Source organism: Phaeodactylum tricornutum, chromosome 21 (genome assembly GCF_000150955.2).
Source record: "Phaeodactylum tricornutum CCAP 1055/1 chromosome 21, whole genome shotgun sequence".
Classification (NCBI taxonomy): Eukaryota; Bacillariophyta; class Bacillariophyceae; order Surirellales; family Neidiaceae; genus Phaeodactylum; species Phaeodactylum tricornutum.
This window is the reverse complement of record NC_011689.1, coordinates 211261-235418: the sequence shown is the minus strand read 5'-3', so window position 1 is coordinate 235418 and position 24158 is coordinate 211261. Positions and strand designations below refer to the sequence as shown.

Below are 24158 nucleotides of genomic sequence, written 5' to 3'. Positions count from 1 at the left end.
GCCTAAGCATATCCTTTTTTGTACTGCACAAACCGGGCTGCATTTGTGGCCGCCTCTTTCCAGACTTCCAAGTCTTCCGGTCTAGTAGCACTACAACTGGAAGCAATGGAGATCTTTTGCTTCAATGCCGGAATCGATTTTTGAAAAAAACCCAAGACATTCAAATTGTCAAAGACCGCTGGATGAGCATCCGTGCCATAAACATCCATAAATGTGTTCAGAATTTCTGCCAGCAATATGGCTGAAGTCCCCGAATTTACATTTGTTTCTAACAAAGTCCGAGCAAACACTTCATTCACCTCGGCCGAGTGAGTTTGATGGCTGCATAACAGCAGTCCCATCATACAAACAGCATCACGTGGAACAGTATCAGAGGGCGTGTAGTCGTGACCAAGAATGAGAGATCGTAGAAACTGTAAATCAGAAGGCTGCAAAGTTTGCAACGAAGGATATCCACGTGATCGCAAGTAGACAACCATACATGCACACAATCCTTGCCGACCTTCCATCGCTGTCGTGCGTTTAACGGCAGTTTGCAAATCAGTCCATAGGGAATCAGGAGGCGCCCAGGATGGAATATTGGCCAACACGTGTCCCAAACATAGAGCGGCTTTGGATTGCAAGTCACCACATGTTTCAGCTACGAGCGCCAGGGAAGCGGAATCTACTTGCAATGTGTAGTCTGTCAACGGTCGTAGAAGTCTCCACAGTTGCATTGGTACGTCGTGCCGCAAAAGGGAAGTCGTCAGTTGGTAGTCCAACGAGGTAGCGGATGACTCATCTTCCGTCATAACCGTGTCTTCGTGACAATAACTCGCGGCGCCGGCATCACTAGTGAGGTTAGCAGTAATTTCTAAGGCTAGTTGTAGTCCTCGGATATGCTGGTTCCATGTTGCTTCCGCTTCGTAGTAGACTGTTTCTTTGTCTTGCCGGTCAACTGGAAGCTTGCCCCGGCCCTTTTCGCATTGCTCACTATCGTCAACGTTGTCCGGTTGCTGCTGCAATCTACGGGCAATCTGTCGGGCGGGCTCATTTTTGCGACGCTGCAACGAAATGATGGATTTTTCCAGTTCGGCATCTTGTGCTTGAGCCTTCCAGGCTTCGTGCGCATAAGCGAGCTTTTGCACGAGTTGAGAAGCGGTACTTTCGTGCCATTGTAGGGACTCTCTGAGTACACCCATACATGCGTCGAGTAACATGGGCTCCCACGTATCCTCTTTGGCAAACTTCACATCCTCTTGCCGCGCGGAAAAAGACGTCCCAGAAGACAGTGTAATTGGGTTCTTGCCAACGGATAAGAGAGCTCCCACTGCATGCAGGCGACAAGGGACGGGTATACTATGCGTCCGCGAGATTGCCGCTCTATGTAAAACTTGAAACGTTGCTTGGGCGTCTTGACGTTGGTCGCGATACCAGGACTGTATCAGAGAGCCATCAGCTTCTTCGTCGTCCCAGCATGAATGAAAGATGCGAGCAGCCCAAATAGCAATTGTTTCCCAGTGTTCTGAATGAACCCTCGAAACTTCAGTCGTACCGACGCTGGCCTCCTCTCCCGCGGCCTGCTGCAGAGCTTGAGATAACCATGAACTTACATTCGGCCAGAAGGCGTCCCGCAATTCGGATGTCCGCAAGCCAGATTCGGGAACAAGGCGTTCCAAGGCCAAACTGTTGGTTTCCACCAGGACACAGGCGCACTGTAAACAACACGACGCCAAATTCAACCATGGCAATGACATCTTGGGATCCTTTTGATCTACCTCTGTCGCACAGGACTGTAATCGGCCGTGCAGCAAAACAAGCCATCCAGCAGAGACGGTAGGATCCATCTTGGACGAGGAGTCTTCTTGTTGCAAAGTAGTGGTCAATATCGCTACGGCCGCCAGTGCACATTCCAGGTCCACGTCCATGATCGAATCACGGACTGCTTGCAGCACAGAACGGTGAAAACATTTTGCACCACTGGCAAAATTGCATGTGTGCAGTAAAGCACACAGGGCAGCGTGGCGGGTCCGCGCGTCGGCATGTCGAATTCGTTGCACAATGGCTGGGCCCGTTGTGCCGTTAGGGTTGGTGGCGTCAGCCGGAGCGCCCTGCTTCGCGTGGTCTTTGTTGTTCGAACGCCGTTTATTGCGCTTCTGCTTTCCCATGATTAAAAAAGTAGTGCAATCACTTCTCGTGAGAATAGAAAATCACTGTTGTCTCCGTATTTACGTCCAACAAAGAACGAAACGAACCGTTATGGACTTGCCGGGATGAGAAAAACAAAGGAAGTGTATGGAGTGCGAGGGTGTGGGACATTTGGTCGTCTGTCCTGATGTCCTCGCTTGATTATGAAACATCTTGGACTGTGGATCCTTTTACTGTTACGTGGTAGCAGATTATGACTACCGATTGCTCCTGTATACCGGACAATTAATTGCAGGAGGGCGCGATCCTAACACTAGACTTGACGGATTTCTTGGACGGTAATGAAAAAGGCACTATTGAGCAATTAGTCAAAACGGTTTGAGACACAATAGCACTATTCCTTGAAAGATGCGATGATTTTACTTGTACATGGCTGTTTTCCATACACGACAATGAATGGAAAAGAAGAGTTGCGGCTCCTTTTTAGCCGATACGTTTCATCGAAAAGTCGTCGACAATCATCTCGAGGTCGTAGTCTGCCTGATCGATCTTTATGATAAAATTCCGAATATCAGCGTTCCATTGAGAAGAGCCTGCCGGAAATTCAAATACAGATCGTAGCTCGTTGAACTCGCTGGGATTCCAGCTAGAGGTATAGTCACGCAGTGTAAACTTGCCTAGTCGCCAGGATCCATCACGTAGGTAAAGGGTCACCGCGGGGCAAAAACCGGAGCCTCTTTTGTCCGCTGGTGTAAATCTTGTGGGATTGCGATCACAGGAAACACCTTTGCCGGTTTCAGGATTGACCAGACGGACTTGCAGACTCACTTCCCACTTGGATCCCGCCTCCACGCATCCATTGTAGTTTCGGCGCGAAATGCCGAGGCCAATACCATTCCAATAACGGAGTCTTCCCGTTGAAGCTAAGGCTTTGTCAGATTTGTAGCCAGGAGACACACTTTCGATCTTACCAGCACCTTGAGCAGTCCAGCTTTCGAGGCCGGACTCAAAGTCACTATCAGATACCATTTGATCGCATCGTTTGTCCCAAGACGGTCCTGCTACGGGCACTGGTTGCGGCTGGCGAACTGGAGAGTGACTTGGATCGTCTGTTTTCACGGGGGCTAGAGTAGGAGCGTCAGTCTCCACGGGCGTCTGAGTAGGAGTGCTGGTTTTGACCGGAGCCTGTGAAGGACCACTAGTTTTCACTGGCGAATTAGTAGGAGCGTCAGTTACTTCATTGTCTGGTGGTGCAAAGACGGTAGGAGCAATCAGTGCCTTCACCAACGGCGCATCTCGCACAGTGTGAGCTGCAACATTCTGGAGCATAGCCTGTTGGGCCTCTGACACGCCACTAGGCCGGTAACTCAGTCCTTGTGGATCCTTGCCAGTCATGGTGGAGTACAAGACGCAAGCGGCAAGGTAGGATCCAGTGACAGAAGGGTGACTGCCATCTGAGCTGTACAAAGAGTGAAAGGCACTTTCTGATTTCAAAGGGTCTATCTCCGCTTCAATCAAAGTATCGTATATGATACGGAACGCTGGGCCTACCGGTGCCAATTTGGAGTTTTTCGTCGCCGCTTTGTAGCGACCATATCCTTCATCAAGACGGTCCTGCATGGTAGAGAAATCTGGGAAGAGCCAGGCATTGCGGCTGTCACCGTCACGACGTCCCCAAGTTTGATAAAATACAGTTTTGGCGCCAACGTCGGAAATCATTTCGTTCAGGCCAACCGCGGCGTTTAAACTTGTCGTGAAGCTACTGTATCCATAAAAGCCTGGGGTTTGACTTTGCTCCTGTAGAATGACCCACTCGAAGGGCTTCGGATCAAGGTAAAGCCACTGACGCAGATCTTTGTCATTGCCGTTAGCGCCCTGGGCATCCTGAAGATGTTGTGTCAGCGCCTTACCTCCGCTGGCAGTTAAACTAGATGCCACACGGTTATCAGAAAGCCCTTCCCGAAGAAGTGATTTGAGTTGATTCACCAAATTGTTTCGTAAAGTAGTATGAGTTTCCGATCATAAGAAAATCAGGACTTGCCGAAGCAAACGCATGGTTAAGCGCGAGAACGGAGAATAGAAATTTGGAAGTCATGGTTCGGATACCAGCGAAGCTCGAACGCAGAAAAAAATGAGCAATTTATGGGATGGTGAGTTGGTCAGAACAAACGCAAACACAATGAGCCTGCATGACCCTTGATGCGAACATGCCTAAGAAACAGGTTGGGATAAGAACTGCCCTTCCGTTAGCTCCGTTGGGCTTAGTTTTACGCGGCATATGTTTTTGTGTGATTTGAATTTCTTCCTAAGTAGTCTGAGCCCAAAAGGTCCTCAAAGACCCAATGGTTTTCTTCAGGAAAATATTTTGCATTGTTTTTCAAAGTACTTTCACGTAAGCATTGGTATTGGACAAAGAACATGTAGAAAACCAGAGGATGGGGGGGCAAAAGCTCAATCCATGGGCCAATAGAACGAAGGTCAGGTCATAAAGGCGAAGGCACAGAAAGAAAATAATTTGCTGTTCACCATTCTACTAGGCAAGAATATTGCGGAATAAGTAATAGAGAACACGCAGGAATTAGTATTGCACAGAACGTACTTCCGAGCCACTCATTTGACTGTAAGCAAACGCTTTCCCAAATTCAATGTAAAGCGGTAATTTTTCTTTACCGTCCTAACGGATCAGGCATATGTCTCAAAATCGCGTGGAGCGTTGTCAGATCAAAATTGAATGTTTTAAAATACTCCGAAGCTTTTCGTTGCGCAAAACATTTTGAATTCACAAAGGATCAACAAGTTTCAGTGGTTTCAGGATTCCTCATCAAGATTTCATTAGTTAGAAACCAATTCACTGGCAAAGTCCAACAAAACACTTCCCCAAACTCCCCTTCAGAATCCATTGACTTTAAGCTGGCTAGTCTGTTGCTACTCGCGCGACTAATGTAATTTGACTGTGAAACCATTTCATGGTCTCAAGAAGCCTTTTCCCGAATTTCCTTTAGGATCAACAAGTTTCAATGGCTTTAGGCTTCTCACTCACTAATAAAAACAACGAATCCTAGTTCTCAAGGAACAGATTCCTGAACGCCTTTTGGGATCAACAGGTTTCAATGGTTTGATGCTTACGAAGCAGGAAAAATCTAATCGACTAACGGAACGTTTTTCCGAATTCTCCTTACCGTTGGGAATAACAAAGTTTGTGTAGTATCAGGCCATGATAACTACAATGTGGAGTTTCACGACGGATGTGAGGGAGCCGACCTGGCGCAATCCATTTCAAAACTTTTCTCTCACAGTCAGCAAGAGACGGAAGTTCGATCTTATACGACATTGCTTCCACGTAGGCAGCCGTGACGCATACGTATCCGCGCCAGTTTCAAGGACCGCTGCCGTGGAAAATCACTCGACATGACTAGAGAATTGCTCCAGTTTTGTGGTAGATCTTTAGAAAAAAGAATTACAAGATTGGACCAACAAACGAAAGATTATAACCCGTGCGTTGCCCTATGGTAATTTCGAAGATACAAGTTCATTGTTCCCACCTATTCATTTAAACAGTCATTATTGTGGGGGAGGAAGAATGAATGCAGAGATTGGATGTAGTCGTTATCCATCGCATCGGCCGTAGTCGTATGGCGCCATATAGGGCGTACCGAATCTTTTGCCGAGGCCCGTTTTCAGAATTGCTCTAGGTACAGCTGGCTTTTTTGTTTGTTCGAATGTTACTGTAGCAGGAGACGCTCACACCGGCCCCGACGAGTAGGTCACGAGAACAATGATCCGTCATGGGATTGGACTCATTCATGAATTCACGGGAATCGGCATCGACCAACGGCTCACGACACCCGCACACCACCATGATCGGACCGTCTCAAGTTCTCCGTTAGACTTGCCTACGGGCACACTCACAATTCGGCCGATGAAAGCGGCGGCACAATGAGAACAGCTTTTTGGGGCTTAAGCTGTTTGTGCTCTTCGTCGTTTCGTCCAATATCTCGCTGCACCAATCGCTGCAATCTTGGAACCATGAAAGCAGCGAGTCACACCGCAACTAGTCGGACTCCACTGTACGCAACGTCGTCAATGCATGATATAGCCACCGCGACTGTGGAACCAACTCTGCTGGCACAAGCGTGGACACCACAATTGCTGCAAGCCGAGTCCGGGACGCCGACACCTTCGGGATCCACACTCGACGACTCGTCCGCGCTTCGGGTAGTCATCGCACGAGCCGCGGCACGCACGCTGCCTCTTTTGACGGACGCTTCCGCTGTCCCGTTCGTCTGTCGGTACCGGGTGGACTTGGTCAATCCGTTGACCACACGGCAAGTACACTTGCTACAAACCTTGTCTTCCCGACACGCTAGTCTCCAGAGTGTACGAGCGAAAGTGCTCCGAGCCGCGGCGGTGGCACACGACGGCAAAGGCAACGCCGAAAACGAAGCCTGGATCAGTAAAGTGCAAACCAGTACGTCCAAGGCGGAATTGGAAGATTGGTACGCTCCTTATAAGCCCCCGTCGAAAGGTTCCGTGCTGGATCGTATCCAAAACGACCATCCCGAACTAATTCCCCAATTGGACGCCTTTTGGCACGGCGATCAAGATTCATTTTCGATTCATCGTATTTTGAAGCAGCATCCGAAAGACGCCGTTTTGCACGTCTTGAGCACCAAGCTTATCGCCAACGAACCATCAGTAGTGGAAACCGTTCAAAACGAATTGTGGAAACATGCCAAAATAAGGACGAAACCACCAGCTTCGCCGTCAAACGACCCCGCGGCCGACCAAAAGTACGTTGTATACCACGACTTTACTGCCCCATTGTCCCGGTTACGGGATCATCAGATACTGGCAATTCGCCGGGGAGTCGAACAAAAACTACTGCAATTGTCGTACGAAGTGGACGGATCCAAAATTGAAGCCTGTATGCGATACGCCGTGCGGCGCCGATGGCCCCGCCACGGTGACGCCCTCCCAGCCAATCTCTTGGACGAGGCCGTGCACGAAGCGTATACGCGTACGTTGCGCCGAAAACTATTGACTCGATTGTGGTCGAAAACTTGTCTGCCCCAAGCTCAGGCCCGGGCAAGTATTTGCCGAGAACACCTCGCGTGCACTCTTGGCGCCGCCTGCGAGTCGCGGCGGCGGTAGTAGTGGGAATAACGCCAGCTCTCGAGCTTCTCCACCACTGTATCTACTCAGTGTTGATCCAGGATTTCAAGCAGGATTGAAATGCGCTGTCCTGGACGTTAATGGGCATGTTGCGCTACAACCGTTGACGACAGTCAAGTACTTGGGCAATGCCCGAACGACTGGTGTGCGAACGATGAGTACGTTGCTACGAGACGTTGCCGATGCGACGCAATCGAATACTGTGGTGGTCACATTAGGGAACGGCCACGGTACACACGAAGCACGTGATTTGTTACGGGAAGCCGCCGCTGTTGCTACTGAGAAATTAGAATTGGATATTCAAGTAGTCCACGAAGCTGGTGCCAGTGTGTGGAGTGTGACGGAAGCGGCACGAGAGGAATTTCCGAATGATCCCCCTTCCGCCATTGCGGCCGTTTCGATTGGTCGACGGTGGCAGAATCCATTGCACGAGCTCATCAAGGTCCCGCCAGCTAGTTTGGGATTGGGTATGTACCAGCATGACGTACCGCCCGCTGATTTGGACGATGTACTGCATCGGACCAGTGTAGATGCCGCTGCCGCCGTTGGCGTGGACGTGAATACCTGTCGGGTCGAAATTTTGCGCAAGGTACCGGGATTGGCCAAACTAGCCGATGCCATCATGGCAGCGCGGCCTTTGGCAACGAGGCAGGATTTGCTGTCGAGGGTAACCGGTTTGGGTCCGAAAACATTCCAAGCCTGTGCCGGCTTCTTGCGGATTGTCGACGGACCAGAACCGTTGGATGGAACCCTGGTACATCCGGAGTCCTACGACACTGCACGATGGCTACTACAAACATTGTCGTGGGATCTGTTGACGGTACCGACGAACCTCCCACCGCGCGCCGAATGGAAGTCCTGCTGGAAGGATGTACTGAACGCTGGGTCGACGCAATTTGGCGTTAGTCCGGAACGCATGCTTTCCGTGTTGGAAAACCTGGTGGATTCGTTAATAAACGTAGATCCTCGATTGCGCCAAGGCAATGATACCGGGAGCCGTCGTGGTGCGTCTCCGCGGTGGGACGGCTCCAACTGCGCACGATTACCGGCGGGGCTGGCCCACGATCTAGCGGCCTTGCAAGCGGCGTGTCCGGTCCGCAACGTCCAAGGGACGGTTCGAAATTTGGCCGATTTTGGTGCCTTTGTCGATTTTGGTGGACCCCACGATGGCTTGTTGCACATTTCGCAAATGATGGCGAATCGTGTCGCGTTGGACACGCTCCTGATTGGACAAGGAATCGGGATCGACATTGTCAGCGTCCAAGACCATAAAGTGTCGCTCGCTTTGGCCGGCGGTGCAGTAAAGAACGGCGCGAGCGTTCTTATGCCACCGCAGACGGGTACGGGAGTAGGGTCCCGTCGGACCATACAAGGTCCGCGGATCACAGTTCCAGTGGGTCCGAAGCCAACCGGTGGTGGCAAACGTAGCGCTTCTACTAGCAAAAGTGTTCGACCAACAAATATTGGAAGGAATACGAAACGGACCAAGCGATCGACGTGAGTCATCTAATCATAGATACATGCACGTGAACTGTGTATGCCAGGAATATAGATCTTTTTGGAAGTGGCACGGTGCATTGGTGGAGACCTGGATCATCGGAAACGTTGTAAATTTCACACGCTCTTTTTTTTTGTCTGGGATGGCTCCGAATGTCTCGACGCTCATACCGATAAAGCGGTAGTTATCCTTGGAGACTGGTGCCTTTCCTCATCAGGAACACTCACCTCGCAATTGTTTACCCGTCGCTCCAGGAATAGGTAGTTGATTGCTCTCTCACTACTGGTATAGTAGCTATTGTAACTATAATAGTTCAATAACTCTATTACTAGCGAACGGGGAAGGTACCAAGGATTTCTCTGTCGGTGCGTGACTGGCAGTCCCAGAAAGCAACGCTGTTTCCTCTCGCGCTGGATGGAGGATCGTTGATGGCCGTGTACGATCCGATCTGTTCCAAGTTCTCGCGAATCATGGAACTTGTCGGTCCTCGTGTTCACGGGCTCTTTTCGCTTTTGCGACCTCTCGGCGTCGTCACGTTGCTGTGTGCGATTTGTCGAGGTCGCTCGCTCTTGTTTGTCACTAACAACTCGTTTTCCCCGTCGGCTGACTGTGACAACAAACACCCCTATTGACTGTGCGAATACTGCACCTATATTCAGACTCCCTCCTCTCCTGTCTGCTATTACAGTCTGCCTGGCCAAGGTAGTCGGTCGATCGATCGATCGATCTATCAAAATAGGGAGACCTATTGTTTGCGAGAGGAACCGCACATATTCGATCTGATTGACCTGTGGGGCAATCGACTCCTCATTGTCATTAGTGTTGTTGGGTGAAGCACACAAACCAGTCTAGTGCTATACAATACTTACATGCTCTACCGACGCAAGTCGAGCCATTGCAATTCTAAGAAAGTCTGCTCCCCTCTCTGTTTGTCGTCTTTATTGTTGACAACTGCAGTTTTTCTACCGTCTCTGTCGATCGCTTACGTCCAAGCCTTTCGTCCATTGATTGCTCCTCCTAACCACGCGCGTTTCGCTCGAGTATCACCCGCATTTTCTTGCCATCGTTGGAAGGATACTTCGGCATCGTTGGTCCGGAATCGCAGTCTCCGAATGGAAATGACGTCCACGAGTGCCACCACGATCATTCCGGGCGACGGCAAGTTCCATTTCGCGATCGATCGCGGTGGTACCTTTACGGACATTCACTGCCGGTTGCCGAATGGTGACGAAATTGTCCGCAAACTGCTTTCGGAAGACCCTTCTCACTACCAAGATGCTCCCACGGAAGGAATTCGTCAAGTCTTGGCGGAATTCGATACCGAACGATTGTACAATCGCGGGATTCCGGTCGAAACGTCCCAGATTGGTTCCATCCGTATGGGCACCACCGTTGCTACCAACGCGTTGTTGGAACGAGACGGAGCCCGCATGGCCTTGTTGACTACCAAGGGATTTGAGGATTTGTTGGAAATTGGCAACCAGGCGCGGCCCAACATTTTTGATCTTTCGTGTGCGAAACCCTCTCTCTTGTACGAAAAAACCGTCGCCATTGACGAACGTCTCGTCCTCGCACAATTTACACCCGACGAGTACCGCGACCGCTACACGGCGCACGAGGGCGTCACCGGAGAAACCGTATACGTGGTACGGGAACCCAATCTCACAGCCGTTCGTGCCGTGCTCGAGTCACTCAAGGCCGACGGAATTACAGCGATTGCCGTCTGTCTCATGCACGCCTACGTCTACGGCGCCCACGAAGACATGATTGGGGCACTGGCCGAGAGTGTCGGCGGCTTCGAACAGATTTCCCTCTCACACCGCGTCATGCCCATGGTGAAACTCGTCAGTCGGGGACACACCACCTGCGCAGCAGCCTACCTGACTCCCAAAATTACTACCTATCTACTCTCCTTTCAGAAAGGCTTTGACGCGAATCTCGCCAACGTGCCCCTCACCTTTATGAAGTCTGACGGGGGCCTCGCACCGGTGCACTCCTTTGGAGGTCACCAGGCCATTCTCTCCGGTCCCGCAGGTGGCGTCGTGGGCTACGCCAAGACGAGTTACAAGCCCGGCTTTCCCGTAATCGGCTTTGATATGGGCGGCACATCCACGGACGTCTCCCGTTACGACAATGCGTGGGAACACGTGTTGGAAACCGTCACAGCCGGCGTCGCTATTCAAGCCCCGCAGCTCGACATTCATACCGTGGCCGCCGGAGGCGGCAGTCGCTTGTTTCTGAAACGTGGCATGTTCGTGGTCGGACCGGAAAGTTCCCGGGCTCATCCCGGTCCCGTGTGTTACCGCAAGAATGGGTACCTGGCCGTTACGGACGCCAACGTTGTGCTGGGTAGGGTTGTTCCCCGGTACTTTCCATCCATTTTTGGCCCCAACGAGGACGAACCACTCGACGTGGACGGTGCGCGCGCGGCGTTTGAGGAACTGACCAAATTGCCAGAAGCGCAGGGCCGATCAGCCGAAGAACTAGCCTTTGGCTTCCTACAGGTAGCCAACGAAGCCATGTGTCGTCCAATTCGAAATTTGACGCAAATGAAGGGTTTCGATATTACCACCCACACGTTGGCCTGTTTTGGTGGAGCCGGGCCGCAGCACGCTTGCGCCATGGCCAAAGCGCTCGGTATGAAACGAGTCTTTGTCCACCGCTTCGGTGGCATCTTGTCGGCGTACGGATTGAGCCTAGCCGATGCCGTCCACGAAGAGCAAGAACCTACTGCCGAGACGTATCACGGAGGCATTTCCGAATCGGGTCAAACCCGATTGCAAGCCTTGGCGGAGAAGGCCCAGAGTATGTTGACGGTACAGGGCTACGACGCTTCCGAAATTGTGACGGAACGATTTGTCAATATGCGTTACGAAGGAACGGACAACGCAATTATGATTCAAGAAACAGCCGACGCGACACTGGATGACTCCTTCCGGGCCCTGTACATGCGCGAATTTGGGTTCGTCTTGCAAGGCCGGGACATTTTGATTGACGACTACCGCGTACGGGCCGTCGTCCCCGGAGCCACTCCGCCACAATGGCCATCTCCGGAAAATATCGGCGCGCCAACACCGATTGATACCACCAAAGCCTATTTCGAACACGGTTGGGAAGACGTGCCTGTTTACAAAGCCGAAGACCTGTTGCCGGGTCATGCCGTAAAAGGCCCTAGTATTATTGTACAGCCTATTTCCATTGTTGTACTGGAAATCGCGTGTGAAGCGCTTGTGACTGCTACGGGTGACCTAGAAATTACGGTCGGTAACTGCCACGAGCAAGTCGTTGAGGAAGAATCCAGCGAGGCCCAAATTAAGGAAGATCCGGTTCAACTTTCGATCTTTGCGCACCGCTTCATGGGGATCGCCGAGCAAATGGGACGAACACTCCAGCGCACAGCTATTTCGGTCAACATGAAGGAACGGCTCGACTTCTCGTGCGCACTGTTTACCAAAAATGGTGGACTGGTGGCGAATGCTCCTCATATTCCGGTCCACTTGGGAGCTATGGAACGAGCTGTGAGTTTCCAAGTAGAGTATTGGAACAGTGAAGGTCGGGAAAGCATCAAGGAGGGGGAGGTGCTGGTGTCGAACCATCCACAGCTGGCGGGGGGCTCTCATTTGCCTGATATTACGGTTATCACGCCAGTCTTTCACGAAGGTAAAATAATCTTCTTCGTGGCTAGTCGCGGTCACCATGCCGACATTGGAGGTATCGCTCCTGGGTCGATGCCACCCCATTCCAACAAGCTCGAAGACGAAGGTGCCATGATTATCGCCTTTAAGCTGGTTCGCGATGGCAAATTTCAGGAAGAGGGCATAACGGAAATTTTACAGTCCCCTGGAAAATTACCGGGCAACTCAGGAACGCGCAACTTGCGGGATAACATGAGTGATCTACGTGCTCAAGTAGCTGCCAACAATTCAGGAATCCGTTTACTGACGGAACTCGTGCAAGAGCACGGGCTGCATCACGTTGAAGCGTACATGCATTTTATCCAAAAGAACGCAGAAATTTTGGTGCGCAGAATGCTTCGGGACTTTTGCAAGGAGCATGGTAATCGGGCGCACGCGATCGATTTCATGGACGACGGGTCGCCAATTGAACTAACTATCGATATCGACCCAAATACTGGTTCAGCAACCTTCGATTTTACCGGGACAGGCCCGCAAGTGTTGGGAAACCACAATGCTCCTCCGGCTGTCACTTACAGTGCCGTCATTTACTCATTGCGTTCATTGGTCGCGGAAGATATTCCACTAAATCAAGGGTGCTTAGCTCCCATCACGTTCATTATTCCACAAAATTGTTTGCTAAATCCATCGTCAGATGCTGGTGTGGTTGGAGGCAATGTTCTTACAAGTCAACGTGTGGTGGATGTCGTCCTAAAAGCTTTCCAAGCCTGCGCAGCGAGCCAGGGGTGTATGAATAACTTGACCTTTGGCGACAAGGAGTTTGGCTACTATGAAACTATTGCTGGTGGAGTTGGTGCGGGACCCTCATGGGACGGTCCATCGGGCGTTCACACGCATTGTACCAACACACGAATTACCGACCCCGAAATTTTAGAACGCCGCTACCCAGTTTTGCTCCAGGAGTTTTCGCTTCGCCGTGGTAGTGGCGGTCGTGGGCGGCATCAGGGAGGTGACGGGGTCGTTCGGGAGTTGGAACCATTACGACCGTTGACGATGAGCATTCTCAGTGAGCGTCGAACTTTGCATCCATATGGTATGGCTGGCGGAGAGGATGGTGCGTGTGGAAAAAATCTATTAGTCCGCAAGGATGGTATTACTGTGAATATGGGTGGTCGATGCAGTAGCTCGATCAATACGGGAGAGCGTTTGCGCATTGAAACGCCGGGAGGTGGAGGCTACGGAGCCTTTCCGGAGGAAAAGAAGAGTCCTTCGTAAATCAATGGGGGTCCACATGATACCTCTTTTTCCTACAATTCTTTTTCCGGGATTTTGTCAATTGCTTACTACCTAAGGCTGGATAGAAAGCGCGATATGGAATGGAGTCTTTTCTTACATTAACTCACCGGGAGCACAAGCAAAATAAAATCTAGTAAATCGAAGAAGGACTACAGTAAGGTCAAGGATTAGTCCTTAATTTGCCTTGATCATTCGTCGGCTTATCTTGACAAACGATGTCATTACAGGTATATTGTAAGTAGTAAGTAGACGCACTGTGAGAACGACAAATTCCTTTCTATCGACTTGCTATCCGTGCTAGCATGGGCATACTTCTCTAGCCAGGGGGAAAGACCAACCTTGTCATGCATCGTTTCAGAGCATAGGTTTTCTCTTTGGAACTTCAATCAGTAAGCAGGGATTTTCAATTCACAAATCGGCCGAAAGGTGGGCGATATTAAGGGTATAACGTGTGCCTTGATCATTGTATATTGACTTGGTGCTTGCTGATTGTTACGCAATAAGTCGCGCCACTCTTTTAGCAAGAGATATCCGTGATCATGGAGAACGCAAAGAGTTCTCTGCAATGCTTTGTGGATGGAATTGTCGGAGCACTTTTCTACAAGCCTCCTATTGGTGTCGTCACCCTTGGTACCTTCTATCACTGGATCAAAAGATACCGTCGCCGGCAACAACTAACTCAGAATGGCGAAGACACAGCAGATGATCGCAGACTTACATTCCGGCGGCGACATTGTGGACGAGCATTTACGCTGGATCTTGATGATCAGTCTTATGTTCTGTTTGGAGGGATTGAGCGTGTGCGCAGTCAGCTTTTAGTTGCCGCGTTTCAGAGAATGCGTCATATAGTGAAAGGAACATCAAATAGGGATTCGACGCCACTGCCTTACAAAGATCCAACGGTATGGTCGCTGGAAGAAGCATCTCAGTCCACAGACGATGACGATGACTACGAGACGAGCAAGTTAAAAATCGAGCCGTCACCCACTTTCGACGACATAGCCAGGGATGTGGCAAGTGCTTTAGAGGTATACCACTCACCTCGCACAGATCGAGACCAATTCATAAAAGCCGCGATCGTACCAATGCTTCGTTTACAGAATACGTGGCTCTCCTTGCAGGAATCCGTGGAAGCGAACGTGTCGGTGGGAAGGGACATTCTTGTCAGTAATAGTGATGAGATTGGGGAGCAATTCATGCTTGTCGAAAGTGCGTGTCTTACCGCCCAGGTCCGCCTCGTGGATGCCTTGATTCGTGTGGGTAGAGACCGTACTCTGGAGAAATGCTCGCAGCTGGCTCGCCAACGCGACTACTGGGAGCATCGAGTGAAGGGAACGCAGCAATCACAGTTGCAGCAGTGGGCCAGCCACTGGCTTGGAAACGGTACAGCTTTTGCCAGGTATCGGTATACTAGTAGCAAGGCTGCATACAAAACGGAAATTCGGCGGCTCGAAAAGTTTGTCGCCATTCTTCTAGAGCGAAATCCCGAGTGCAATGAATCATCTATCTTGAACGCTGTACGCGATTCCGTCGACGCTGGATCGGCTTGCGTTACTCTGAAATTTTCTTGGAACGATTTAGCATCCTGTCTTTTGTCGTATGAAAGTTGGAGTAGAGGACTTCAACGAATAAACGACTATGTGAAAAGCTTTGCCCACCATGTTCAAAGTTCGAGGCTGGATGGAGAAAAGGCAGCACAGTTGCTTTCGGCCGATAGTACATATGATGCACTGGCGATGCAATCATGGCTTAAAAAAGCAAGAAGTACACTTTGTGAGTGCATTCGTGAAGCACTAGAAGACAGTACTTACACAAACGGGGCCTGTTCTTCAATAAGATTCCAAGAACTCGAAAAGCAGTGGTGGCCAGAAAAGGAAGAGCTGCAGATATCTGACGCCCCTCAATGGCACGAAATACTTTCATACGTGGACAACATCGGATCTTGGAAACGAGTTGGAGAAGGAGGTGTGAGGGGATTCGGCGGTATGGCATTGATCGACAATATGTGGCAGCTGAATCGGTACCAGCTCCCGTCGAGTCTAGCCAGGATTAGTTTCGCCCATTTCTTACATCGTCGATGGAAACCATACTGGCCATTGGTGCGTGACGAGGCTACCAAGGGCTTCCACAAAGCTGTAGAAATAGGAAAGCAGCGCGTCTGGATACCGTTCAAAGGAATATACGATGACATCATGAACAAATCCCCGGGTATCTTTTCTGCTTTTGGACTGGAAATGGAAGAAAAGTCCTTAGATCATATGCTGCGGGACATCGGTTTCGGCGACGGCAATCCAAAAGGTCGGCAAGCTGCTCTCCAAGCAGCTACAGAAGAATACGAGGGTGCTTTTCAAAGCAGCTTACTTGCTAACGTTGTACAAGGCAGGTTCGCTCGTCTCATGCTTGTGCAAGTGCAGCAGCTTAAAGTGGGAATGCTTTCGGCACTGGATACCATTGACGTTTTGTTGCAGGGCAACCGGATTCATTTCCAAATTTTAGCCGCCATTCCCGCACTGATCATGGCCACCTACGGCACCCGACTGGTAGCGAGATTTCTCTACAATCTTCGGGCTCGCGACTTGCGACCGGTCACCGCGGTGCATGCGGAAATGGTGCATCATTTGCGTTGCGTCCAGGAATTGTTGCTCCGTGAGCTAGCGGCCAATGGTGCCGAATCCGCAGGTAATTCCGACGGCACGATCGTGTTGGCGGAAGTGTTGGTTTCGGTACACCGATATTTGACCCTGTTGGATTTTGGCTCACCACCGTTTTCCGCTGCCGAGTGTGACGCGATCCATGGGCGCCTCGTAGCTCTCGTACAGCAAGTACAGGAACAGCGCAAGGATCGAAACGGAATCTCAACGGAACACACCTTGGCATGGTTGCGTATGATTCAAAACCAACACGACCGTTTACTGCGTTGAAAGGTGTGGAGCCAAGAGTGAAAGTCAGCATAGGCTTTGGTGAACTATATTTTCGAACGAGAGCCGTTCTGTGTTTTTGGAACAAGGTGAGGGACTTTTACCTACTTCTCCCAGTCCCAGCATACCATACCGACGAATCGATAGGGGAACGGTTGTACTCCTAATTTTAAAGGATTCGGCAGTTTGTTTGGTTGCTCCTGCGGGCACAACTAGATGTCACGGAACAAGGATGCGTCGGATACAGCAGGATATACATAACACTGGTAATGAATACGTTGGCCTATTGAGATTTGCATTGTTACCAATATATACCTACTGTTCATGTGACTTCCTTGCGTTTGGTATGATCGGTATTCTCCACGGGCCACCCTTCCCTTGTTCGCACATGTACATATACACACACCCGCGTCTCGTGTTTGATTGTGGTTACATATTAGTTTGCCCGTTGCCCCCGGCGGGAGCCCCGGTATTGGCGCCTCCCGGAAACCAGGCCATGGGATTAAAGTTCCCGAGTCCGACGGGCGCCTGTCCCGGCGGTGGTTGCAGAGCGGGAGCCTGGGCCGCGGCGGCGGCCGCTGCCGCATCCTGGGACGGCGCGTGGGCGGCGGCTTGACCCACAATCGCTTGCAAGGGAACCACGTTGGGATACTGGGGTGTGGAAGGAGAAGTGTTGTGGAGAGAGAGAGAAAAAGTAACAAAGTCGAGTGAGTTCGTAGTGATTGGTGTAGTACGGTGTGGTGAGTTCGCGGGAATAAAAGTGCAATGGTGTGTGCGTGTTTGTGTGTGTGTAAGCGTTTGTACATATGTACATAGAGCTGTACAGAATCCCGTGACGAGGGCCAGATTTGCTTTCTGGGAATGCATCAAATGGTTCCGAAGGAGCGAAAACAAAAAAAGTCACACGTTCATAGACGCGATCCGTGGCGTGCCAGGGAACCCGTTGGTGCGTGACGCGGCACCGGCGAGCGCCTCGACGTCCCCCGCTATAACTACTACTAGTAGCACGACTCTAGAGCTAGCCGTATCGTTTCCATCCACCGCATCCGATCCGTACTACGTCATGCTCATTGTTTGGGACAATTGACGAATTTTGGACTCACGCACGACACGTACCTTGGTGCCAATTTCCATGAGTTGCCGTCGCAATTGTTCGTTGCGTTCGTTGAGTTCCTTATTTTCCCGACTCAACGTAATGACCGTCCGCTGCAATTCTTCAATCATGGTTTTTTTGCGTTTGCGCGATTCCCTCGCGGAAATGCGGTTTTGTTCCAAGCGTTCCTTGCGTTTGCGTGCCTTGACGTCTTCCGGGTCGTCATCGTTAATCGAATTGCCGTCACCGACGGAAGGATGATCGTCGTCATCGTCGTGGTCGTACTCGTCGGGTGCGGTCATGGTCGTGGTTGGTAGTGTTGGGAATCGCGAGGGATTGGGACGAGGCAGGTAGGTAGGTTGCTAGGTAGGTAAGGTACCAACGAGTCCGTTCCGTAGGGATATCCACCCGACAAAATTTGTGCGTTTGGGTGGGGTTCTCCCCTTCCCACACACCCTACCCCCGCTATACCTTGTTTTCGTCGACTACTACGAGAGACAGCTAGGTAGTGAGAGTATATATAGGTATATAAGTAGGGCGACGTTCGGGTCGCTACTCTAGAGCGGGGCTCGCCACGAGTCCCTGATGCGGGTTCACGTCACATCCGGACTCTCGTTGCGGCATTCGGACCTATATATTTCAATACCAGTTTATGGACATGTTAGCATTGGAAGGCAACTACGGAGTGTCACTTTTGTTTCCTATTCGTTCGTTGCGAGCGCGTGTGCGGTCTCTTTCCACCACGAACGCTGGGGACTTCTGCGACGGAACTCTGGCGGACTCTCGATGAATGACGTCAGAACGTGACGTCGACAAGCAGATTCCGAATTTGGAACTTGACCTCGCGGACCGATTCTCTACCTCTCTCTAGCTAGTAGCTCTCCTAAGGACGATAGGTACTACCTACCTATCCCCCGGGATATACTAGGTCCGGGACAGGGTTCAGACTCGCCAACCGACAACTCAAAAGCCCACACAGCATACCTATATATACAAATACTTTCATTCCAACATACACAAACATGTGTCTCTACACGCACTTGCAGAGCCGTCAGTAAAACCCGTGTGGGAGGCTCTTTCGTACGTCGTGCAGTGGCTGGAACCCTTTCTCTCACAGTCACCAAGGCTTTTTGTTCCTGTTCTAACGACACCACTATACTATCACACACAGTCTCATTGTTTCTTACGACACTACTCGCGTGAACGTGTGTACATACACAACAATTACCCTTGCATATATCTCCGAGTCTGTGTGAGTGTGTGAGTTCGATTGATTGACTAGTCGATTGATTGATTGGTTCGTGGGTCATTCGAATTTCGTTCGGCATGAATTTCGTACGGTCGTTCCCGCACACGACCCTGTGGCTAAGCTTGCTGTGCGGAGGCTTCCGTGGGGACGGAACCGAGGGCGTATACGCCTGGGTTCCGTCGAAAGCCAATTCCGGGCGTCCGACGTCCGCGACGACGGACCGAATCCGCGACGCCTCCATCGTCACGTTCGCCGACGACAGTCGCGAGGAACGCATTGCCCGGGCCCAACGACGGATTACCCGCGCCGGTGCCGGGGTTGCCTTGCTTCCTCCCGGTGATTGTCGTCTCTTTGATCCAGCCGTCCAAGGCAAACTCGGTATTTCTGTACACGAACGCATACAACAAGGCTACATTTATCGGTATACCGGAGAACGCGTCCCGCCCCTCCCGGTCGTTGATGTTGTGGTTGCGGATGCGGATGCTCCCCAACGAGTCCGCGTCGACGCGGACGCGACGGTCCCCAAGACGCTGATTCCGGCGACCCCCAATCCTCTCCCCGTCTTGCAAGAATCGCAGCATTGGCTGGAAGATATTGGCGTCCCCGACGCCTTTGCCAAACCCGCCGCACCGGTTCCGGCCAAAGTGCTTTCCCGGCGGAGACTCATCGCGGACGATGCACCCGGGGACGTCCAACACATTATCATGTCGCTCCCGAAGGGCTTGCACTACGTCGAAGGACAGTCGCTCTCCGTCATTCCGCCCGGAACCAATCCGCAAACCGGTCGACCGCACAAACCGCGTTTGTACAGCATCGCATCGACGCGCTACGGAGACGACCTCCGGGGCAACACGGTCAGTCTCTGTGTGCGGAGAGCCGAATACGTCGATCCACAAACCCGTAAGGTGGATCCCACCAAAGCCGGAGTCTGTTCCAACTTTTTGTGCGATATGGTACCCGGGACCATTGTGCAAGTGGCCGGGCCCGTCGGGAAGACCATGCTCTTGCCCGACATTGGCAACAGCAACAACGAAAAGGCCAATCAGCAGGATATCATCATGGTCGCTACCGGCACGGGTATTGCCCCCTTTCGGGCCTTTTTGCGTCGCTTGTTTCTCGAAAATACCGTCGCCAAGCAAATGTACCAGGGACAGGCCTGGCTCATTCTCGGTGTCTCCGTTACCGGTGGACTCCTCTACGCGGACGAATTTGAACGTATGCAGCAACCGTCCAATACCAACTGGCCCGGACAGCTCCGCGTGGACTACGCTATTTCTCGCGAAATGAAAAACCAACAGGGTGGGAAACTGTACGTACAGGACGTCTTGTCCGAAGAGGCGGAAATGTTGTGGACCAAACTGGAGGACGGGGCCATTATCTACTTTTGCGGCCTCAAGGGGATGATGCCGGGGATTCTGGAAGCCTTGGAAGACGTCGCCAAGGCACGTGGGAAAGTGTGGTCACAGACGCTGCGGAGACTCAAGGCCAACGGACAGTGGCACGTGGAGGTGTACTAACCGGGAAACGGAGGGTTTTTCAAACGAAACAGGAAATGTAGTCTGCGTGTCGCTTCTGGGGAGAAAAAGGTAGTAAATAGTCATCAGTTTTTTGTGGATCCTTTCTTTACATGGCTTTCCATTAGATGAGCTCCAGAGCGCACGACCGGGCCGACGTATATCTCACTAGGTAAGTATGTAGATAGGTAGGTAGGTACTGTTGAAGAAAAATACGGTCCAAAGTGTGGACAAACTTATCCGGTGAACCAAGGTTCGTCATCGACCGGTTTAGGATTCGCTTTGGGCAACCAGGGTTGATCCGGTTCACCGGGTTGGAAGAGAACATCTTGTCGGTACTGTCGAGCGTCCGCTTGTTTCCGTTGCGCTTCGGCTTGGATACGCTTTTGTTTGCGCTCTTCGAATTCTTCTTCCAGCTCGACTTGGTACAAATCTTCGTCCACGTACCCATCCGCCGCGATGTTGTTGGTGGTAGTGGTAGTGTCTCGGATCATTGTCTGTCGCGACTGATTCAGATTCATTCGTCGGGCGGTCGAAATCCGGATCCAGGCTTCCTGTATATCCCCCTTACAGGCTTCCAACGCCCAACAGGCGTCGAGTACATGGCAGGAGGTCTTTTGTACCAAATTTTGTACCACCCGATCCCCCGGTTCGTAGTAACAGTCAATGTTCCGATCGAGTCGACGGGACAAACGGGGTAGCAAGTCCCGGACTTCGCGGCCCTGTTCGTCCAAGGTGAAGAGACGCGGAGACGCGTCACTGGTAGTGACGGAGGCGGTCCATCCGGACAAGAGTGCGTCTTCTTCGTCGTTATCAAGGACGTTCCCCGTGTCCGTAGTGTTTACGCGGGGAGTCGGACGGGGTGGCAAGGGTTCGTCGTACAAACCCATGCGCCGCGCCGTCGTCGTAACGGTGGCAGCGTGGGGCGTGATGGAGGTTGTTCCATCCACGACGACGGGGGAATGTCGTCCCGGAGCACGTCGCCCGTCGATGGAAAAACCGTGGATACGACTAATCCATAGAGACAACGTGCCGGCAACGGAAAGTCGTAGAATCCCCCGACCGAGCCCCCGACTGGGACGATGATTGGGGACCATCCGACGACGTGCGATGAGGACTAGTTCACTAGAAACGTGCCGATCGGCGACTCGGAAGACTTGGAAAAGAGCAATGTGGTATCGGAAAGACAGCAGCTGTAGTTTAAAGAAAAAGAAAGCAGGAGGAGGAGCACTCAAAAGGTAGGATCTTGACTGATAGTGAGCAAATGGAAAACAAGATTGTGACAGTAAATTGTAGTTGTAAAGAACGAAAAGCGCGGACGATCCGTGATTCGTTCGTTCCGCACGACATCCTCGGGGACTGAAACAGGCGAAGAACTACCTACCTGCTAACTACCATGCTGTTCCTTGGCTGTTACTGCTAGTAGAGGGCAGCGATGTCAGAAACAGACTGCCAAACTTGAATCGACTCATTCCACACTTTGGTAGTAGTTGCTTGGTGTTTCATGTTTCGTAGGCAGCATCCTAAAATATTTACCCCCAACCAGCTGGCAAGCACTGCTCGGAGCAGTCTAGTTTCGTTTGCCGCACTCGCACAAATTAAAACGACTTTCAGCAATCTCAATCTATGAATGAATAAAGGAATAAATGAAAGAATACACTAATGTAACAGCAGCGAATATTGCCAAAGGGTTGCTTTTACCGGATGGGTTTCCGAGGCACTGCGTCCGTACCGTGTGTGGCGACGCAAAATCGGTACGGGATAACTTTCGGACCCAAAAAAGGGGGACGCACGTTTCCCGACTGTTCCGCTAGTGTACACAACAAATGCGTTGCCGCGTCGTGCCTTGGTACGACAACTAGAGGGGAGGAGTAGTGTTCCCCAAACTGTGCCAAAAATCCACTTTCGTCAATTCAATCAAACACGATCCATTGGCTTCCCAATACACGTACGTAAAGTACGTACGTATGCAGGCTTCTGCAACCGTTCTACTTCTGGGAGGCATCCGTCGCGGCCACGGTCGTTTCCTCTACGGGCTCGCTTTTGGTGTCGACTTTGGCGTCTGCGTGCGCCTCGGCGGCGGTCGTGGCCAGAATGGTGACCCACAGAATTTCGACCGCGTCCACCCAGAGCAGTCGGTTTTCGACCGGGACCAGTCCGTACGTGACGCAGTGTGCGAGCGGCCACAGCTTCAGACCGGAAAGGATGAGCGGGACCGTGGTACGCTTCATGTCGGACCAGATCGTTTCGAGTTTTTCCAACTTCATCAGACCGAGGAGTAGAATGTAAGTATTGTTCCAAATGGGACCCCACGTGGTTTGGTCGACAACTACTTTGGGGAAGAAACTCCACCAAGCGGTCCAGTGCAGCACATTGTCGAAAAAGTGATCGCAGACATTGTACCAAAAGTGACTGAGTGGTCCGTGTCCGATCAGTCCGGCCAGCATGGAACGGACAATGCGGCCCCGATCCAGGTCACCCATGGCCGCACCCTGGGTACGCTGCGCAATAAAGTCGCCAATGGTGTAGACGGTCGCCGAAGTGGCGGCCTTGGTGGCTACCGGCGAGTTTTCCAAAACCTGTGAGTAGCCGGCCCACACGTCCATCGGAATACGGGCGGCGAGTTCTTCCGAGGTCCAACCCCGGGAAATGGTAGCGTCCATGGTGGTGATCTCGTAGAGTAAGACCCCAACGACACCAACAATGAAACCGGTATTTATCATGGCGTTCCAGTTGTATAGATTGTCCATCGGTTGTTCGATCGGGCTGTCGGAGATAGTGTGGTGCGGTTCCGGGGAATCGTCGTCCAGCGAAGCGGTGGAAGCTGCCATGCCCGTATCGGGGCGGGAGGAAAACAGGAGAACGAGCGGTACCTCCGGACAATTAGTCACCGTTGCTGGTGCGACCCAAGCAGTGTGTCGTTGACGCAGCTAAAAGAAACACCAATAAGGCAAAAGGAAAACCCAGAACGGTGAGCGTGGAGGACTACGAAGAAAACATGAGTGCAAAAGCGCAAGAAACGAAAAAGGTCGCCTCACAGACACTCTCGTCCCTTCGAATGCGTGCTTTGTTCCAATTCCCCTCCGTCGCTGCGACGGCCAGACAGTCCATTGATGGTATCAGCAGCAACAGCAACAACAATCTCAGAAAGCCAACGGCGCTGCGCTTGTCCGAAGCCTCCTACTCACCGCAAACATGGATGGCGGTGTGTGGGGCGCCAAGGCGTACGCCGTCGCGACCGCAATCGTCATGAAAAGGACACACACTTTCATGGTTATCGGTCGGTCAATGTGCTGCTCTTCGAGAAAGCAACGCTCGGGACCGAACAGACTTTCGAAAGAGGTCGTCGTGCCACCGATACGAACGAATCATGTATTCTCTCCGAAATTGTGGCGGCGTGTCGAGCGAGGAAGCAGTGCGGAACGCCCGCGGGCGAGGTCCGACAGTGACGCGGTCGAGGGTGGACTGTGACTACCAAAACCACAATCGGTCGCAACTAGGCCTAGGGTTTCTGATTAATACTATGGGTAGATAGATCCTTTCCTACTGTTAACTGTATGATTTGGTGTCCGTGTTCGTTGTCTTTCGTCCCTCAAGCATGGTCCCGTCTAGTCCCCCTTTTACTCGGACGATAGGTTGCTTACATTATAATTGTG

The 24158-nt window shown here is 51.6% G+C and overlaps 8 protein-coding genes across 8 annotated transcripts; 4 read left to right on the top strand and 4 right to left on the bottom strand.

The window, feature by feature from the left end:
• Positions 1-2: 2 nt before the first annotated feature.
• Positions 3-2147, bottom strand: PHATRDRAFT_49210 (predicted protein; the record flags this gene model as incomplete). Its single annotated transcript, XM_002183799.1, has 1 exon — positions 3-2147. The coding sequence occupies one exon, from the start codon at positions 2145-2147 to the stop codon at positions 3-5; it is 2145 nt and encodes a 714-aa protein (XP_002183835.1).
• Positions 2148-2454: 307 nt separating this feature from the next.
• PHATRDRAFT_49209 (predicted protein) lies at positions 2455-4252 on the bottom strand. The gene is made up of 2 exons (XM_002183798.1): positions 4114-4252; positions 2455-4082 (listed from the first exon to the last, which is right to left on the bottom strand). The coding sequence occupies exons 1-2, from the start codon at positions 4220-4222 to the stop codon at positions 2611-2613; spliced, it is 1581 nt and encodes a 526-aa protein (XP_002183834.1). The 5' UTR covers positions 4223-4252; the 3' UTR covers positions 2455-2610.
• Positions 4253-6153: 1901 nt separating this feature from the next.
• On the top strand, positions 6154-9429 carry PHATRDRAFT_39864 (predicted protein; the record flags this gene model as incomplete). Its single annotated transcript, XM_002183916.1, has 4 exons — positions 6154-7136; positions 7207-8796; positions 8844-8871; positions 9130-9429. The coding sequence occupies 4 exons, from the start codon at positions 6154-6156 to the stop codon at positions 9427-9429; spliced, it is 2901 nt and encodes a 966-aa protein (XP_002183952.1).
• Positions 9430-9915: 486 nt separating this feature from the next.
• PHATRDRAFT_42276 (predicted protein) lies at positions 9916-13707 on the top strand (the record flags this gene model as incomplete). Its single annotated transcript, XM_002183915.1, has 1 exon — positions 9916-13707. One exon carries the CDS (start codon positions 9916-9918, stop codon positions 13705-13707), a length of 3792 nt encoding a protein of 1263 aa, XP_002183951.1.
• Positions 13708-14267: 560 nt separating this feature from the next.
• PHATRDRAFT_49206 (predicted protein) lies at positions 14268-16649 on the top strand (the record flags this gene model as incomplete). The annotated part of the gene is made up of 1 exon (XM_002183914.1): positions 14268-16649. One exon carries the CDS (start codon positions 14268-14270, stop codon positions 16647-16649), a length of 2382 nt encoding a protein of 793 aa, XP_002183950.1.
• A 426-nt stretch (positions 16650-17075) lies between these two features.
• Positions 17076-18147, bottom strand: PHATRDRAFT_49205 (predicted protein; the record flags this gene model as incomplete). Its single annotated transcript, XM_002183797.1, has 3 exons — positions 17763-18147; positions 17553-17702; positions 17076-17297 (listed from the first exon to the last, which is right to left on the bottom strand). Exons 1-3 carry the CDS (start codon positions 18039-18041, stop codon positions 17076-17078), a joined length of 651 nt encoding a protein of 216 aa, XP_002183833.1. The 5' UTR covers positions 18042-18147.
• A 1458-nt stretch (positions 18148-19605) lies between these two features.
• Positions 19606-20505, top strand: PHATRDRAFT_15777 (predicted protein; the record flags this gene model as incomplete). Its single annotated transcript, XM_002183913.1, has 1 exon — positions 19606-20505. A coding segment is annotated over one exon (900 nt), but the record flags the coding sequence as incomplete, so codon positions are not given.
• A 2036-nt stretch (positions 20506-22541) lies between these two features.
• On the bottom strand, positions 22542-23225 carry PHATRDRAFT_15699 (predicted protein; the record flags this gene model as incomplete). Its single annotated transcript, XM_002183796.1, has 1 exon — positions 22542-23225. A coding segment is annotated over one exon (684 nt), but the record flags the coding sequence as incomplete, so codon positions are not given.
• Between the last annotated feature and the right edge of the window lie 933 nt (positions 23226-24158).

Coding starts and splice junctions, on each gene's coding strand:
- PHATRDRAFT_49209 (XM_002183798.1), bottom strand. CDS start 4,222: ATGACTTCCAAATTTCTATTCTCCGTTCTCGCGCTTAACCATGCGTTT. Junction 4,083..4,113: donor CTACTTTACGAAACAATTTG/GTGAATCAACTC, acceptor TTCTTCGGGAAG/GGCTTTCTGATAACCGTGTG.